The following is a 14,940-nucleotide window of genomic DNA, read 5'->3' as shown; positions in this document are numbered from 1 at the left end:
GTGAAAGAAAAAAGCAAGTGTGTGTTTGTGCGTGTTTGTGCGTGTGTCTGTGCGCGTGCTTGTGTGTGTGTGTGTGTATGTGTGTGTGTGTGAGTGTGTGTGTGTGTGGGTGCGTGCGTGTGCACGTGTGTGTGCACGTGCACGTCTGAAACAGTATTGACTGCTGTGTGTGTGTGTGTGTATGTGTGTGTGTGTGTGTGTGTGTTCCAGCAGAGGCTACTCATTTGTGTAAATTATTCATGCAAGATTTGAATACATGCAAATGCGTCACTCTCCTCTCTTGGCACGGATCCAGGTTACCTATGGCAACCACGCTTGCAAGAGGCATCGTTTCACCGCCCCCCCCCCCCCCCCCCCCCCCCCCCCACCTCCACCGCCAACACCACCACAACCACCACCGCCGACACCAGCACCAGCGCTGCCACCACCCCCACCCCCACCCCCACCCCCACCCTCTCCCTCCCGCGGCCCCGCCCTTCCCCATCACGCTTGCGCGCACCCAGCAGCAGCATTGTCTTCGCTTGTCGCACTGCCAAGCCGGGTGGCCGCTCGCCGTAGGGTGGCACGCTGGTGTCCCACAATTCATAGTCAAGGTCAAGGTGGCAGGGTGGAGGGATGGGATGGGGGGGGAGATGGGGGAGGGATGGGGGAGGTAAAGAAGGAAGGGGGACAGAGTGGGAAACAGGAGGCAGGGTCCCTCTTGTTTTTGGCGGAGGCGGGTTCACGGACCAGCCTCGCTCACATGCCCCCGTGAGATGGGAGATGACAGGGTGGGAAGCGGTGGGGGGGGGGGGGGGGGACGTGAGGGGGCGAGGGGGGGGGGGGTCCTGTCACCGCCACGGGGGCTACAGATGGTACACAGTCACCTCCCGCTCAGCCTCACTGCTCGTGCGCAGTCGCCCACATGACACGCAGGAATAAAAGCCGGCCCGCACCCTCCAGCGCGCGGGTACAAATCGATTGGCTCATTTGCTAAAAGCTTCCGTTTGACTTTGCGTGCGTGGGTGTATGTGTGTGTTTTATATTTGCCCTGCTTTATGGTGTAATTGTAATTGTGTGTACAGTTGGGATAGGAGTGACTTGTCAGTCCTACAAGCCGTGTGTTTATATTAAATCTATTTTAGCACTAAACAATAAACATTGGTAAGCATATGTATTCCACATAAAAAGGTTAACACATTATACCGTACACAGAACCACAACCACATCCGCACAGGCGAAGCCAATAAGATGGACCAAAATCAGTGGCGGTGAGTAAAGGTCAAGTTCAGGTCATAGGGTGATCAATGCCCTGACTAAACTTCATAACGGTCCGTGTTCCATAGAGCTCAACGGCAGCTGCTCAATGCTGCCATCTACTGGCCATTTAAAAAAAATGTTTTTCAAACGATATCAAATTTCTAATAATGTGTAGGCCTCCACTACCAGCATTGATTGGCCCATTGCTCTCTCTAGTGGAGGAAATAATGAACTGCTTAGAGTGATAAAACATCTTTATTAGTGCAAGGAGGGATTTTTCCTTAAAACATCAGAGCATTTCAATATATATACAGATTTAGAATATTGCAGTCATCCAAGTGGGATGACAACGAATGGATGAATAATGACTATTTCAATACACTGAAACATAGAGAGATAAGGGCAGACTAAGATATGTCCCCAACATAATCATGACAATAAGAAGAAGAGGTTAGAATATAAGTCACATTTTGCACATTTTCCCAATAATCTCTTGGCTAGAATTGTTACGGCCCTTTCCATTTCAGCCTACACTGCCTCCAGGGCTAATGGCATAGAAAGTACTGAAAGTCTGCCTTCAGTGCTTAACACTTGGCAGGGAAACTGTACAGGCCTGCTGCCACAATCACCCACCAACAAAACATTCCACTGTGTCCCAGGAATCAAAAGGGGGTGTGGTCACACCAGTCTAGATTTCCACCGTTCAAAGAAATGTTTGCTCTTCAGTATATAGTGTGCAACAACTGAAGCTTAAATGATGATTAGTTTGATCCATATGCTCAAATTGTACAAGGCAATACGTACACACTTGTGTTTAGCACATAAAATCTTAATTAAAAACAAAACAAAAAACATTAAATTACAAATTATATGACTCAAACTATTAAAACACACAAACACGCAGACACACACACACACACATGCAGACACACACACACACACACACACACAAAGATAAAAGGAGTCTAAATAAACAAACAGGATCCATGTATGACTTACTAGTAAAAAAAAAAGCATGGCTCTTAAAAGCAGCCTTGCTAACCATTAACATCGTGTTGCCACTATGAATTGGTTTTCACCACACAATGGCCTTTGAAGGGCATCAACTTTGTGTGTTTTCCTAAGCCTTATTAGAAGCCCTATGTGCATTGCGTGAGCGCGCGTGCGTGTACAACCAACTCTGGACCCCGCCCCCTTGCACTCACACTACCCATTGGTGGATTGAAATAAGAGTGCGCATCGCCACCAGCCTGCGGTGAGCTGCCACACAGTTGCTTTGCCATGCATGTGGCATGCATGCGGTAGGGCGAATTCAGGAAAACTCTGCTGCCCCCTGCTGGTTCAGTGGGGGAAGTACCCGGCCCGACGAAACTTGCTCAGCATGTCGTGGGCGAGGTCGAACGTGCTGAAGCTCACGCCGACGGCGATGGGGCCCTTGACCCAGTTCATGCTCAGCCCCTTGTAGAGGCCGCGGGCCACGCCCTCCGTGGCGACGATGTGGCGCACGGTGCCCAGCAGGGTGCCGTAGCTGCAGGCGCCGCCGGTGACCCCGGCCGTCTGCATGCGCCGGCGCACCACGTCCAGCGGGTAGGACGCCGACTGGCCGATCATGCCCGCGCACGCCCCGAACGCCAGCCGCTCGTGGGGGTACGGCTGGGCGCGCGTCGTCTTCTCTGGAGGGTCAGAGGGGGCGTTTGGGTCAGGTGGCTTCGTTGTGTACAGGGGGGGGAGGGGGTTCACCTAGTGACTGTAAGGGCTTGGCACTCGGTCCTATGAACAGCCTTACTGTAGCGACGGAGGAGATATAGTGTTGTTTCTCCTTCTTCTGACAAAAGCGTATTACTAACTTATACTTATTGTACTTATTGTAAGTCGCTTTAGATAAAAGCGTCTGCTGAATACCCTTAATGTAAATCGCAATGCAAGATACTTTATCTCTGTCAATCACCAAGAAAAGGAACTATTTGGAAATACGTTCTCATATTGCCCGATATATAGTTCTTCCGGCACAACCCTTGTTTTAGACTACAGAGTTTGTGTTGGACAAGAAAAGGTTGATCATTTAGGATAGGATAATAAAGGCCTGACAATTGCTGTGAAATAGTATGTTAAAGTTGCTTCACATGCTAAGAGGCATGGGTAAAACGATTCATTTGGAAACACAGAGGAAAACGACAACAACCACAACAGCCGGCGGTGGGCGGCTGTGGTACCTGTGTGCAGCTTCTTCAGGCTCTCGTAGGTGAAGAAGGTGATGCCCGCGTAGGGGATGACCCCCAGGAGGGTGGGGGTGAAGCCGCGGTAGAGCGTCCTCAGGCCCTCCTCCTGGGAGATCCGCACGAACACGTGCAGGATGTTGCAATACCTGTTGGGTGGAACTCAAATGAATTGAACCGTTTCCGTCTCGTTGAGATTAAGCGATGTTAGCCTGCCATCGACGTGGGTCATATACACCCCACGTCAACGGTCAATGGACTGCATTCATACAGCGCTTTTCTAACCAGGGGCCACTCAAAGCGCTTTACAATACTGCCTATTGCCTAATATTGACATTCACCCATTCATACACACATTCACACACTGACGGTGGAGTCAACCACGCAGGGCGACAGCCAGCTGGTCAGGAGAGGTCAGGGTGAGGGCGTCTCGCTCAGGGACACCACGACACTCAGCTAGGAGGAACCTCCTGAGCCACATGCCGCCAAACAGCTCAAGGTAACCCCCCCCCCCCCCCCACACAGATAACACTCAGCACTAGTTGAGACCTTTGGCCCAGAGAGCCCCCCAGGGTATTCTGGGACGTATATTCTGGGATGTGAATACGTACATTTCTCTGGCCGTGACGGCCATCCTGGCCCGCACCATGTCCAGCGGGTAGGTGAGCATAGTGGCGGTGGTTCCAGCCAGGGAGCCGGCCAGGAAGCGGGGGAGGGGAGGCAGAGCTCTGTGTGTGTGTGTGTGGGGGGGGGGGGGGGGGGAACAGTCAACAGAATATTATGAATGACATATGAGGTATATATCGTTAGGTATGTTTACAGGACCCCTCTGTGTTGTGTTATTGGTTATTGTAGGTCTGCTTTGGATAGCAGCGTCTGCTAAACGCCCTGAATGTGAATGTGTGAGTGTTCTAGGTGACCTTTACAGTGGGGTGTTTGTGGCGTGGGCGCGGTCGGCCTAATTCAGACTGAATGTCATCGAGGCCCACAGGTTAAACCGGCCGTCACCACACACACACACACTCGAGGAGGCTCAGACACGTCCGTATAGATTGACACATCTGCTTGTAACGTTCTTTTAACTCTGCAGTAAACCGGTTTTCTACTTCATCTACCCTGCCAGCATCTGTGGCAGGAGTATCTGCTACAGTATTTATACCAACATATCTGACTCTATTTAACTAGTCCTACTTGAACTACTAAACTACCCCGAAAACAGTAGAGACTATCAAAACTGCAAGCTCATTAAAGCAAACACCCACCGACTCATGTACAGCCACACACACACACACGCACACGCACACACACACACACACACACACACACACACACACACACACACACACTAAACATGTGGATTTAACAGTGGTTTTGCAGCACATACTTCCCCTGGAAGCCGTAGTGGGCTCCCAGTATGCGCTTGTAATGGTCGTGGGAGCAGAACTGGATGGCGGCGTACGGGATGACCCGCACCATGGTGGCAGAGTTCCCCCTCCACAGGCTGACGAAGCCGTCCTTCAGGTACGTACAGTACAGCAGACGGAGGGCCTCCTGCCAACACACACACACAAATTAATACATACACAACCATACACACACACACACACACACACACAAATGAACACATACACAACCACACACATACACACAAACAAACACATACACACACATACACACACACACACACACACACACACAAATGAACACATACACAACCACACACACACACACACACACACACATGAACACATACACAACCACACACACACACACACACACACACACACACACACACACACACACACACACACACACACACACACACACACACACACACACAAATGAACACATACACAACCACACACGCACACACACACACACACACACACACACACACACACACACACACACACACACACACAAATGAACACATACACACACACACACACACACACACACACACACACACACACACACACACACAACCACACACATACACACAAACAAACACAGACACACACTTCTACTACAAAATGAAGTGTATAGTCTTATGTAATAATGCACATGTCAAATTCTTAATTTGAAAATGGGGGTAAAGCAGTGAACACTGTTCAGGGTAGGGAGAGCGTGAGGCCCGTGAAGAACGTACCATTGAACAACTTACCAACTTACTAACCCTTACTAACCCTTACTAACCCTTACTAACCCTTAGAGTGAAATTGCAGAATGTATGTTTTAACAGGTTGAGGAGAAATGAAAGCTCACCTTAGCTGAGAATCTGTTTGAGGACACTGCAACAAGCCGAGAGAGAGTGAGAGTGAGAGAGAGAGTTAAATTAAGTCCTTGGCAGGCTAAACATCGACTAAGAAGATTAACATTTGGTAACAGGCATAACCAGACTCAAACAGATGCAGACAGATTAGGCCGACACTTAAAGGATAAGGCTCACATAATGATCTGGTTGTTTGAGTTTTATTCTGTCAAAATACACTAAACGACCACATCCAGCCAGTTTTACGACCTAATGACTCATATAATCTCTGTTACGTTGCTAATGCAACCAAACAGGTCAGGGCTGTCCTGATGCCTCGGTGGTCAGAACTTAACTCCTCACTCCAGTGTAGACTTAAGAAGCTTTACCAACACCTCCAACACTTTTGTTTTGTTTGTTGTTGTTGTTGTTGTTATTCACTTGTTTGTTAAAGGGGGGTGAGACCGAGGAAATAAAACACCTTTGTATGTAGCATGCCTCCATTGCACTCCAGTCAAAGCTGTGCATCACAATAGAGAGGTTGTGGGACTGTGCTCTGTGCTGTGCTGGGTTTCTCTGGACAATAATAGACAGTGGATAGCCCTGACTCATAGCTGCTACACACGAGACAGAAAACACGTCTTTAGCAATAAAATAATACTACAGTCGTATTTACTGGGTACTATTTAGTTGTGGGAACAAGTGAAATATAGAATTTGAAAAAAAAGAACAACACCCATTTACATACACATACAGAGTTGTGATGCGATTATCAAGAAAGATATATCAAATATAATGCATATTATATATACAATGCATTTGAGGTTATTATGATGGCAACATTAGAAAATTATATATCTAATCATAATTTAGTCTGTTTTTCTTCTTGCCTTGAAAGATGATCTTGGTGCGATCCAAAGGCGCGATGGCTGTTTTGGCAACAGCCCCAGCAACAGCCCCACAGACGAGGGAGTCCAGCACAGTCCATCTCTGCAGAGATCAGTTTTCAAACACGCAACACAAGACACAAGAAGCATTATTACACTTACAGGGATTCATTTAGGTCACATTGCCTTGCCATAAAAAGCTTAGTCCAATATGTAAAAGCAACATATTAGGACTAGACTTTATTATTAAATATGCACAAGAAAAATAATCCAAACCACCAATGAATGAGGAACTTTAGCAGGCAGGCACTGTGATAAACAAATGGATGCACAACTAATTACTATTGATTTGTTGAGTACACAAAGCCTGCATGAAAAAAATGAATATTCAAAATGAAAACGAAGGATGTAATGCAAAAAACGATTGTACGAAATAAAATCGAACAATTGTCCAGGCAGTTCCCCCATAGGCTGTGGCTATCAGTGGATCCCCTTACACATCCTTGTCAACACTCACGTTGGTTTGAGCAGAGGGCGTCAGGGTCAGTACTGTGGCCTGGGCTACGGGTATTCCCGGGTGGTCCTGAACACGGTGGGCCATGTATGCCCTTGATTGTTTACCAGGCAACCACGCAGTCACTCCGCAGACCGCCAGCAGCCAAACACTATATGAGATATAATGGAATAGTGCACAATTTAAACGTTATATCATTTTAAGGAAATAAACAACGATATTTAAGGCTGAAGGCATCATACCGCAAGGTAAACAATCAGGTTGCAATAAAGAAAATAAAAAAGGATACAGGACGATATTTTTACATTGAGTTATTTAAGCTGTTTAATGTCGATAGATAATAGGGTTAGTCTTTTGTAAATGTGTCTAAAATAAAATAAACAGCATAAGAAACAGCAATGTTTTGATTCCCAATCTGTGATTAAAAATCGGATTTACAATCCGGTTAGAGATTATCGTCAAGTTTAATTTATTTATTTACCTTTGGTTTCTTAAACAAATGTATACAATCGTCTGGTCGTCAACTTGTCAGTAGACATGGAGCTCAATTCCTTTTGCACGCATTTGTTGTTTGCTGGATGGCGCTGCAGTCCTACACCGACCCAATGTTGACGTTTGGACGGAGAATGAACACGACAGCTGTCGAGACGACGACAGGTGTCTATTTTAAGATTGTCTGAACCAAGATTTTCGCATGAAGTTTCTGGTGGCTTTTGCAAATGAGATTGTTTAGGCTATGGGAGGTTTGTGGGCATGTATCTTCTATTTTGGACTACAATACCCAGGACAAACTCTCGCTGGTGTAGTCTCGCGAGGCTACTAACACGGATGGGTTGCCAGGTAGTAGATAATTAAAAACCTGTCTATATGTGGTCACTGTCACCTTGCAATGCATCCAATTTTGTTTTATTTGTTTAGCTGCTGATTTTTATAGTTGTTCCAGTGAAGAAACGTATTACGTTCAAACACAGCTTACAAAACGCATTGTTTTTTTTAATTAAAAAATGTATAGTGTATGCAGACGTTAATAGCCCCGCGGCTGCGTACACTTTTCTTCTGCCAATCTGGCATCCACGGAAGCTCTCCGTAGAGCTGAAAACTTGTTGTTGTTGTCGGGAAAATGGCGTCTAATGTAGAGGCCCCAGAACCCTGGTACCTCGCCCTGCTCGGTTTTGCTGAGCATTTCCGAACTTCGAGTCCCCCTAAAATCCGACTATGTGTTCACTGCCTGCAAGCCGTGTTCCAGTTTGAACCTCCGCAAAGGATCGAGGCCCGGACGCACCTCCAGCTCGGCTCGGTCCTCTACCATCACACGAAGAACATCGAGCTGGCCAAGGACCACCTCGAGAAAGCGGTGAGGGAGAGTGGCTCCAGGAAAGAGCGGTGTTGTAGCGGGAGAGGGGCTGGGCACGGGCCTCATCTTAATGCATATTCAATGATTCAATAAGTCAATAAATACAGGATGTATCGACAGCGATAAAGGGTTATGTTTCGATAAATGACGCGAACGCATCCCAAAAACTAACCAGCAGAGCCGGAAGTATGCGCCGCGTTGCAAATGCATGTATCATCATTTTATGAGACCGTAAACCTTAAGGGCAAGTTACATACATGTATACATTTTGTATTGTTTATTTTGTGGAAAATATGACGTGACTAATTTGTTGTTGCATGCTTTGTTTTGAAGTGGTATATAGCTCAACAGGTCCCTCAGTTTGAAGATGTCAAATTTGAGGCTGCAAGTATTTTGTCCGAGATATACTGCCAACAGGTTAGTGTACAGGTTAATCACTCTGAGGAAATCTGTTTTGTAAATGTTTGTCTTCCTCCCAGTAACAGTTTTTGTATGGAAGGTATCGTAGTTCATTATTTTCCTGTATGCAACGTATATACGTTGCATACAGGAAAAATAATAAACTACGATACCTTCCATACAAAAACTTTCTATTGAAATAGAAGGATTCAAGTTCCAACATGAAATATTTCTTGTGAATACCATGATGTGCGATTGATTATGAACTATTTTTTCTTCTTCAGAATTTGGTGGATTCCGCGAAGCCCCTCCTGCGAAAGGCTATTCAGATATCTCAACAAACTCCATACTGGCACTGCAGACTTCTGTTCCAATTGGCAGTATGTACCGAAATATATGAAGGCTTGGCAATGCCCAAGTAACTCTGCACTAATTCAAAATAACATATGAGGCTCTTACACGATGAACCATGTGATTCCATCAGCAACTCCACACCCTGGAGAAGGACCTGGTGTCTGCCTGTGATCTGTTGGGAGTTGGAGCGGAGTATGCCAGAGTGGTAGGCTCAGAATACACAAGGTGCGTTGATTTAATTTGATAATTAAAATTGTTTACCGTGCTGTCCCAGCAAATGCATTAATAGGGTATGTTACTTTGATATCAAACTCCAAATTTTGTCATTCTGAATTGTATCTGGTCTATTCGCTGTGACGATTTACAAACATTCCTTTTAGAATGCGTGCCTGTTAAATATGCTGAGTGGTTGCTTAGGTAATGTGTTGAGACTGTGACTGCACTTTTCACAAGGCAGACCTTTTTAAATAGGCAAGAGATTAGGAAAATATCAATCTTTTGCATGGAATTACTTGGCCCCACATCATCCAGATTATCCTGTCTTAGCTTTTTAGAAATGTTTGTCTAGAAGCTGCGACACAGGGCTCCAGCTTTCCTTTGAAAGTGGATAGTTTGATATAAATGTACCTGCATTGATAACCACTATGTAAATCCCAATGTGTTTAGGCAGTGATTGCACTTGATTGTAATTGGAAAAAAACACTAATTTGCTATGTATTTCTTTTCAACAGGGCATTGTTTACCTTAAGCAAAGGAATGGTAAGTGATCCGATAATATTCAATAAGCTTCTCCAAAACTTCTATTGCTAAATTGCAATGTTATACAAACAATTGTTTACTTGTCTCTTGCAGTTATGTCATATATAAGGTGTGTGTGTGTGTGTGTGTGTGTGTGTGTGTGTGTGTGTGTGTGTGTGTGTGTGTGTGTGTGTGTGTGTGTGTGTGTGTGTGTGTGTGTGTGTGTGTGTGTGTGTGTGTGTGTGTGTTACAGCTGATGCTGATGGAGAAGAAGCTGAGTGAGGTGCACCCTCTGCTCACACTGTGTGGGACCATCGTGGAGAACTGGCAGGGAAACCCCATCCAGAAGGAGTCTCTCAGGGTGTTCTTCCTCATCCTGCAGGTGACGCACTACCTGGACGCCGGACAGGTGAGAGATGCATTACATTAACATTAACATTGAGGGCATTTAGCAGACGCTTTTATCCACAGCGACTCACGATATGTACATTTAATTTGTACATAAGTACATGGAAAAGGAAACAATATGTCGCTGTCAGTACAGTAAGGATGCTAAGAATGTAACCCATTCCCTTTATACAACAAAGATAGTTAGGGTAAGATGCTGCACGATGCTAAGTACTATTTTTAAGTACAAGGACGTACAACATGCAATAAGTATGTACATTAAGTGCCAGGACACACATCATTCAGAATATCATTATCCATCATATATTATAAAACGGATGGCTTAAATCAAGCGATCTGATTGGTTCCCAACTGTTGTATATTGAGCGTATACACACAGCTATGACGCCCGTTCAGTTTACATAGTTCAGTATCACTCCGCACCTAACTTGAACTGTTGTTTATTTATATATAAAAGCAATAGCATTGTTCATTGAAGCCTAAAAATATGTTGATTGCTGGAGAGGGTGGAAATGTTGTAAAGCAATAGGCACACGGTGAGTGAACTCGTTAGTAGGCTAAATTGCCGGCAAACCAAGCTACTGTCTCTAGCCTAGCCTTTTCTCTGAAGGACGCTACAGTGTGTTGCATAGCAACCGTCGTACACTTTGCAGGCAGTCAGGAGGGACTACTTTTTTGTATTCATTAAAAAAATATATTTTCAGACTTTCTCGCTTTTTCAAAATTGAGGGTGTCTTTCATTTCGCCATACTTACGTAACCGTTTTATAAAAGCAATAGATAGATACCACAGCCTGTCGTGATCTATTGCTTAATTAGATGGACGGGACAGAATTGGTCTCGTATGATTAACCAAATTCATTGTATTTGAAATTGACTGTTAAATCTATTATATAATAAGTGGGATATCCTTTGCCTATAAGTCTGTTTTAAAAGTGTGGTAATAACATGATATTCTGACTGATGGGCTCACACATTGGTTTGCTGCAATGTAAGTGTTGGCCAATACTGCTCATCAATACTCAAAGGCAAATAGTCTAATTCTGAGCTATATACCGTCCTATAATCATTCATTATCATTCCTCGTTCCTTGTTCATGATTCAACATATTTTGTGTTTAATGTGATCTCATTTTATTTAAAAAAATCTATTATAATGAATATATTTTATAAATCTGTCAGGTGAAGAGTGTGAAGCCATGTTTGAAGCAATTGCAGCAATGCATCCAAACCATCTCTACACTCCACGATGACGAAATCCTTCCTAACAACCCAGCGGACCTCTTTCATTGGCTACCCAAGGAGCACATGTGTGTCCTCGTGTACCTGGTAAGCCATTCGCCTCCTTTCAAAAAGAATAATATAGGTCTTGTATATAAAGAGATTGCTTTTATTTTCCAGTGTTTGATAAAACTTCAATCTCATTTTGCAGGTGACGGTCATGCACTCTATGCAGGCAGGCTATCTGGAAAAGGCCCAGAAGTACACAGACAAGGCTCTGATGCAGCTGGAGAAACTAAAAAGTGAGCGACAGTCCAGTGATTTCCCTGATTTCACTGTGTTTGCCATGTATTACAGTGCCGCAGTGTCTTGGCGCTTCTTCAAGTTTCCCCACGCTGAGACCCCTTACCCACTGTGTTCATGTTACCCTCGCTGAGACCCCTTACCCACTGTGTTCATGTTACCCTCGCTGAGACCCCTTACCCACTGTGTTCATGTTACCCTCGCTGAGACCCCTTACCCACTGTGTTCATGTTACCCTCGCTGATACCCCTTACCCACTGTGTTCATCTTCTCCCAGTGCTAGACAGCAGCCCGATACTCTCCACCTTCCAGGTCATCCTGCTGGAGCACATCATCATGTGTCGACTGGTCACCGGCCACAAGGCCACTGCCTTACAAGAGGTACAGTGATGCTGTCTCTTTCTCGTTTCGTTTACCTTTCACACACAAGCGTCTGATACTGGAGAGCTATCAAGGAAGTTAGGAGCTCATTGAACCCTGGGCGAACTCGTTGTACCTTGGACCTCATCTTAGAAGAGAACTATGTGATGTGTTTCTAAATGAAGAGCAGCATGTGGGTGTTGATATTGACTGTGCAACCCCTGTCTTTCCAGATCTCTCAAGTCTGTCAGTTGTGCCAGCAGTCCCCCAGGTTATTCACCAACCACGCTGCTCAGCTGCATACACTATTGGTTTGTACATTTTTATTACATTCCCTCCACTAACTCTGCAATAGAAGGGCAGGCAAGGTCTGTTTTTAAAGGGGCTTCTTCATCGTCATAAGGCATTAAACGTATCACAGGCTACAATGCCACAGAAGAAACTGTGCTGTCTTAATTGAACAGTATTGGATAAAATTGGTAGTCGATCCAATTGATAAGGACCGTAAAGTCCTTTTCATAAAACAGGTTATACTGACGAAGGTGCTTTGAAAACATAACCATCCTTCTTTGGATGTATATAGTATAATATGTCATGACATGTCTATCATCCATATGCAGAGAAACAGGTTCACACTGCCTACATTTGACTAATTTCTTCCAAACGTTTTTGTTTGTTAGGGCCTTTACTGTATCTCGGTGAACTGTATGGACAATGCTGAGGCCCAGTTTACCACAGCTTTACAGGTAAGTGCACAGAGAAATGGGGCCGCTCTTCTCCTGAATGTACTGCATAAACTGTGTGTAGTATGAGCCAAACATTCTGTCTTGCATTCCAGCTCACGTCACACCAGGAACTTTGGACTTTTATCGTAACTAACCTGGCCAGTGTCTACATTAGGGAGGGGAACAGACACCAGGAGGTTTGTTTATTGTTTATTGTTGCTTAATAACGTGTGTGTGTGTCAAATTTATTGAATCATGTTTGCAATGAATATATTCTGTACAGTAATGGATTTGTGTACCTTCAAATATATAGTTAGAATTACGATTTCTTAACCCATTTACTTGCATAGCAAGACACAAACAATTTCTGTAACCAGCCAACAGAGGTCCTCATTGAGCCTCACGTTTACAGACATGACCAAACCTGGTTGATGTATTGAGTGCAATATACTGATCAACCTAATTACATCTCTCGATTATGTTATATACTTTTATGTTGCTATAATATATTGTGGTGTATTTAGTCTTCCCCTATCTTCCCCTATTCTTCCCCTGCTTTTTTTAAATTATCATACATCATCGCACAACTTTCCATTCCTCCCCTTTTGCAACCAAAATGTATTCAGTTCCATAAATATTGGTATACTTTAGGCTAACGCACCAATTAAATAATAGGCACAGGTTTTTTTTCATTGATTCAACAGTTACTGGACATTTCCTGAGAATAAAACGTTCTGTTGTTCTTTCAGCTGTACAGTCTCCTTGAGAGAATCAATCCGGACCTCAACTTCCCTGTCAGGTAAAAGGAAACGTGCCATTTTACCAAAATAAGTTCTTGTTCAACATTTCCTCCCTTTGCTTTTTCACAGTTTAATCACAGTAAATAAGCACTACAACAAATAACAGATTTGTGTCATTTGCCTATCGATTTATTCCGACTTTTGGCAAGCAGTTAAATTGGAGAAGCTTCTCAAGTTATAATCAAGCAGAGGTAAATTAGGGGTCGTAAAAACCAAACATGTTATCGCCATTACCTTGATACCGTTGTTATCTTGTTCCTTCAGCTCCCACTGCCTCCGAGCTGCTGCCTTTTACATCAGGGGACTCCTGTCCTTCTTCCAGGGGCGTTATAATGAAGCCAAGTAGGAAAACCCCTCGCAGCATTTCTACACAGCCACAGAACAACTCACAGAACAACTCATGCAGTCCTCTTACATTGAAACCCTCCCCCACCCCCATTGGTGCATGCATGTGTCTTAGAAGCTGTATTCTCATAGCCAGCCTTCAATGTTCTCTCTTGTGGCAGACGTTTCCTGAGAGAGACCCTGAAGATGTCTAACGCAGAGGACCTGAACAGACTGACGGCTTGCTCTCTCGTTCTGCTCGGCCACATCTTCTACGTCCTGCAAAACCACAGAGTAAGACTGCAACACCTCACCGCCCCCGATATGACTCTACTCCAACCTCCATTGGAGGTTGACTAGTGCCTGTGAATACTTTGACTACTCCGTTTTTTTATTTCTTCTCGGTTTGTATGATGTTTTGATAACTGATGTAATAGTTACTAAATCGGTACAAGAAAGTTACATATAGAAGCAGGAAGACCTGTTGGCTTGTCCAAAAATAACATCCTAATCAGTAGTGCTAGTTTGTGATAAGTTCACGTTTTGGTGGAAAGTGGCTCTCCAAGAAGGTTCAAGATATTTCTCCCAGGTAATGCATTTGTATTAATAACCTTGGTGGATTCTAGATTTGGTTATGGGGGAACATACAATATACATCTCACCTGTTACTGTTCATCTGATTATGTCATGTTCTAATGAGACATGTCCTCTGGTCCCCAGGAGAGCAACAACATGGTGGTACCAGCCATGCAGCTGGCCAGCAAGATCCCAGACATGTCTGTCCAGCTGTGGTCTTCAGCACTGCTCAAAGGTACATCAACAGCACAACACACTGCTGGTGTGGGTGTG

At 44.6% G+C, this 14,940-nt stretch overlaps 2 protein-coding genes across 3 annotated transcripts in view; one reads left to right on the top strand and one right to left on the bottom strand.

Moving 5' to 3' along the window:
- Positions 1-1,475: 1,475 nt before the first annotated feature.
- LOC311352632 (mitochondrial coenzyme A transporter SLC25A42-like) lies at positions 1,476-10,354 on the bottom strand. 2 transcript variants are annotated; one of them, XM_084472416.1, is made up of 8 exons: positions 10,253-10,354; positions 7,111-7,258; positions 6,597-6,696; positions 5,721-5,746; positions 4,840-5,006; positions 4,067-4,183; positions 3,453-3,604; positions 1,476-2,912 (listed from the first exon to the last, which is right to left on the bottom strand). In XM_084472416.1, the coding sequence occupies exons 2-8, from the start codon at positions 7,192-7,194 to the stop codon at positions 2,581-2,583; spliced, it is 978 nt and encodes a 325-aa protein (XP_084328542.1). In that variant the 5' UTR covers positions 7,195-7,258; positions 10,253-10,354; the 3' UTR covers positions 1,476-2,580. The 2 variants fall into 2 exon arrangements, with proteins under 2 accessions (XP_084328542.1, XP_084328541.1); XM_084472415.1 differs by lacking the exon at positions 10,253-10,354 and adding an exon at positions 7,589-7,847.
- Positions 8,213-14,940, top strand: part of LOC311352630 (MAU2 chromatid cohesion factor homolog) — an 8,447-nt gene continuing 1,719 nt past the window's right edge. The window contains exons 1-16 of the mRNA XM_084472414.1: positions 8,213-8,461; positions 8,795-8,878; positions 9,145-9,240; positions 9,345-9,439; positions 9,946-9,973; positions 10,206-10,361; positions 11,541-11,687; positions 11,791-11,881; positions 12,160-12,263; positions 12,476-12,553; positions 12,923-12,988; positions 13,081-13,164; positions 13,717-13,766; positions 14,032-14,109; positions 14,274-14,385; positions 14,812-14,902. Coding sequence (XP_084328540.1) covers positions 8,228-8,461; positions 8,795-8,878; positions 9,145-9,240; positions 9,345-9,439; positions 9,946-9,973; positions 10,206-10,361; positions 11,541-11,687; positions 11,791-11,881; positions 12,160-12,263; positions 12,476-12,553; positions 12,923-12,988; positions 13,081-13,164; positions 13,717-13,766; positions 14,032-14,109; positions 14,274-14,385; positions 14,812-14,902 — 1,594 coding nt within the window. The 5' untranslated portion in view covers positions 8,213-8,227. The remainder of the gene's footprint in view (positions 8,462-8,794; positions 8,879-9,144; positions 9,241-9,344; positions 9,440-9,945; positions 9,974-10,205; positions 10,362-11,540; positions 11,688-11,790; positions 11,882-12,159; positions 12,264-12,475; positions 12,554-12,922; positions 12,989-13,080; positions 13,165-13,716; positions 13,767-14,031; positions 14,110-14,273; positions 14,386-14,811; positions 14,903-14,940) is intronic.

This window comes from Micromesistius poutassou (genome assembly GCF_964030765.1).
Source record: "Micromesistius poutassou genome assembly, chromosome: 9".
NCBI lineage: Eukaryota > Metazoa > Chordata > Actinopteri > Gadiformes > Gadidae > Micromesistius > Micromesistius poutassou.
Note: the sequence above shows the minus strand (reverse complement) of the source record. Positions and strands in the feature narration are given on the sequence as shown.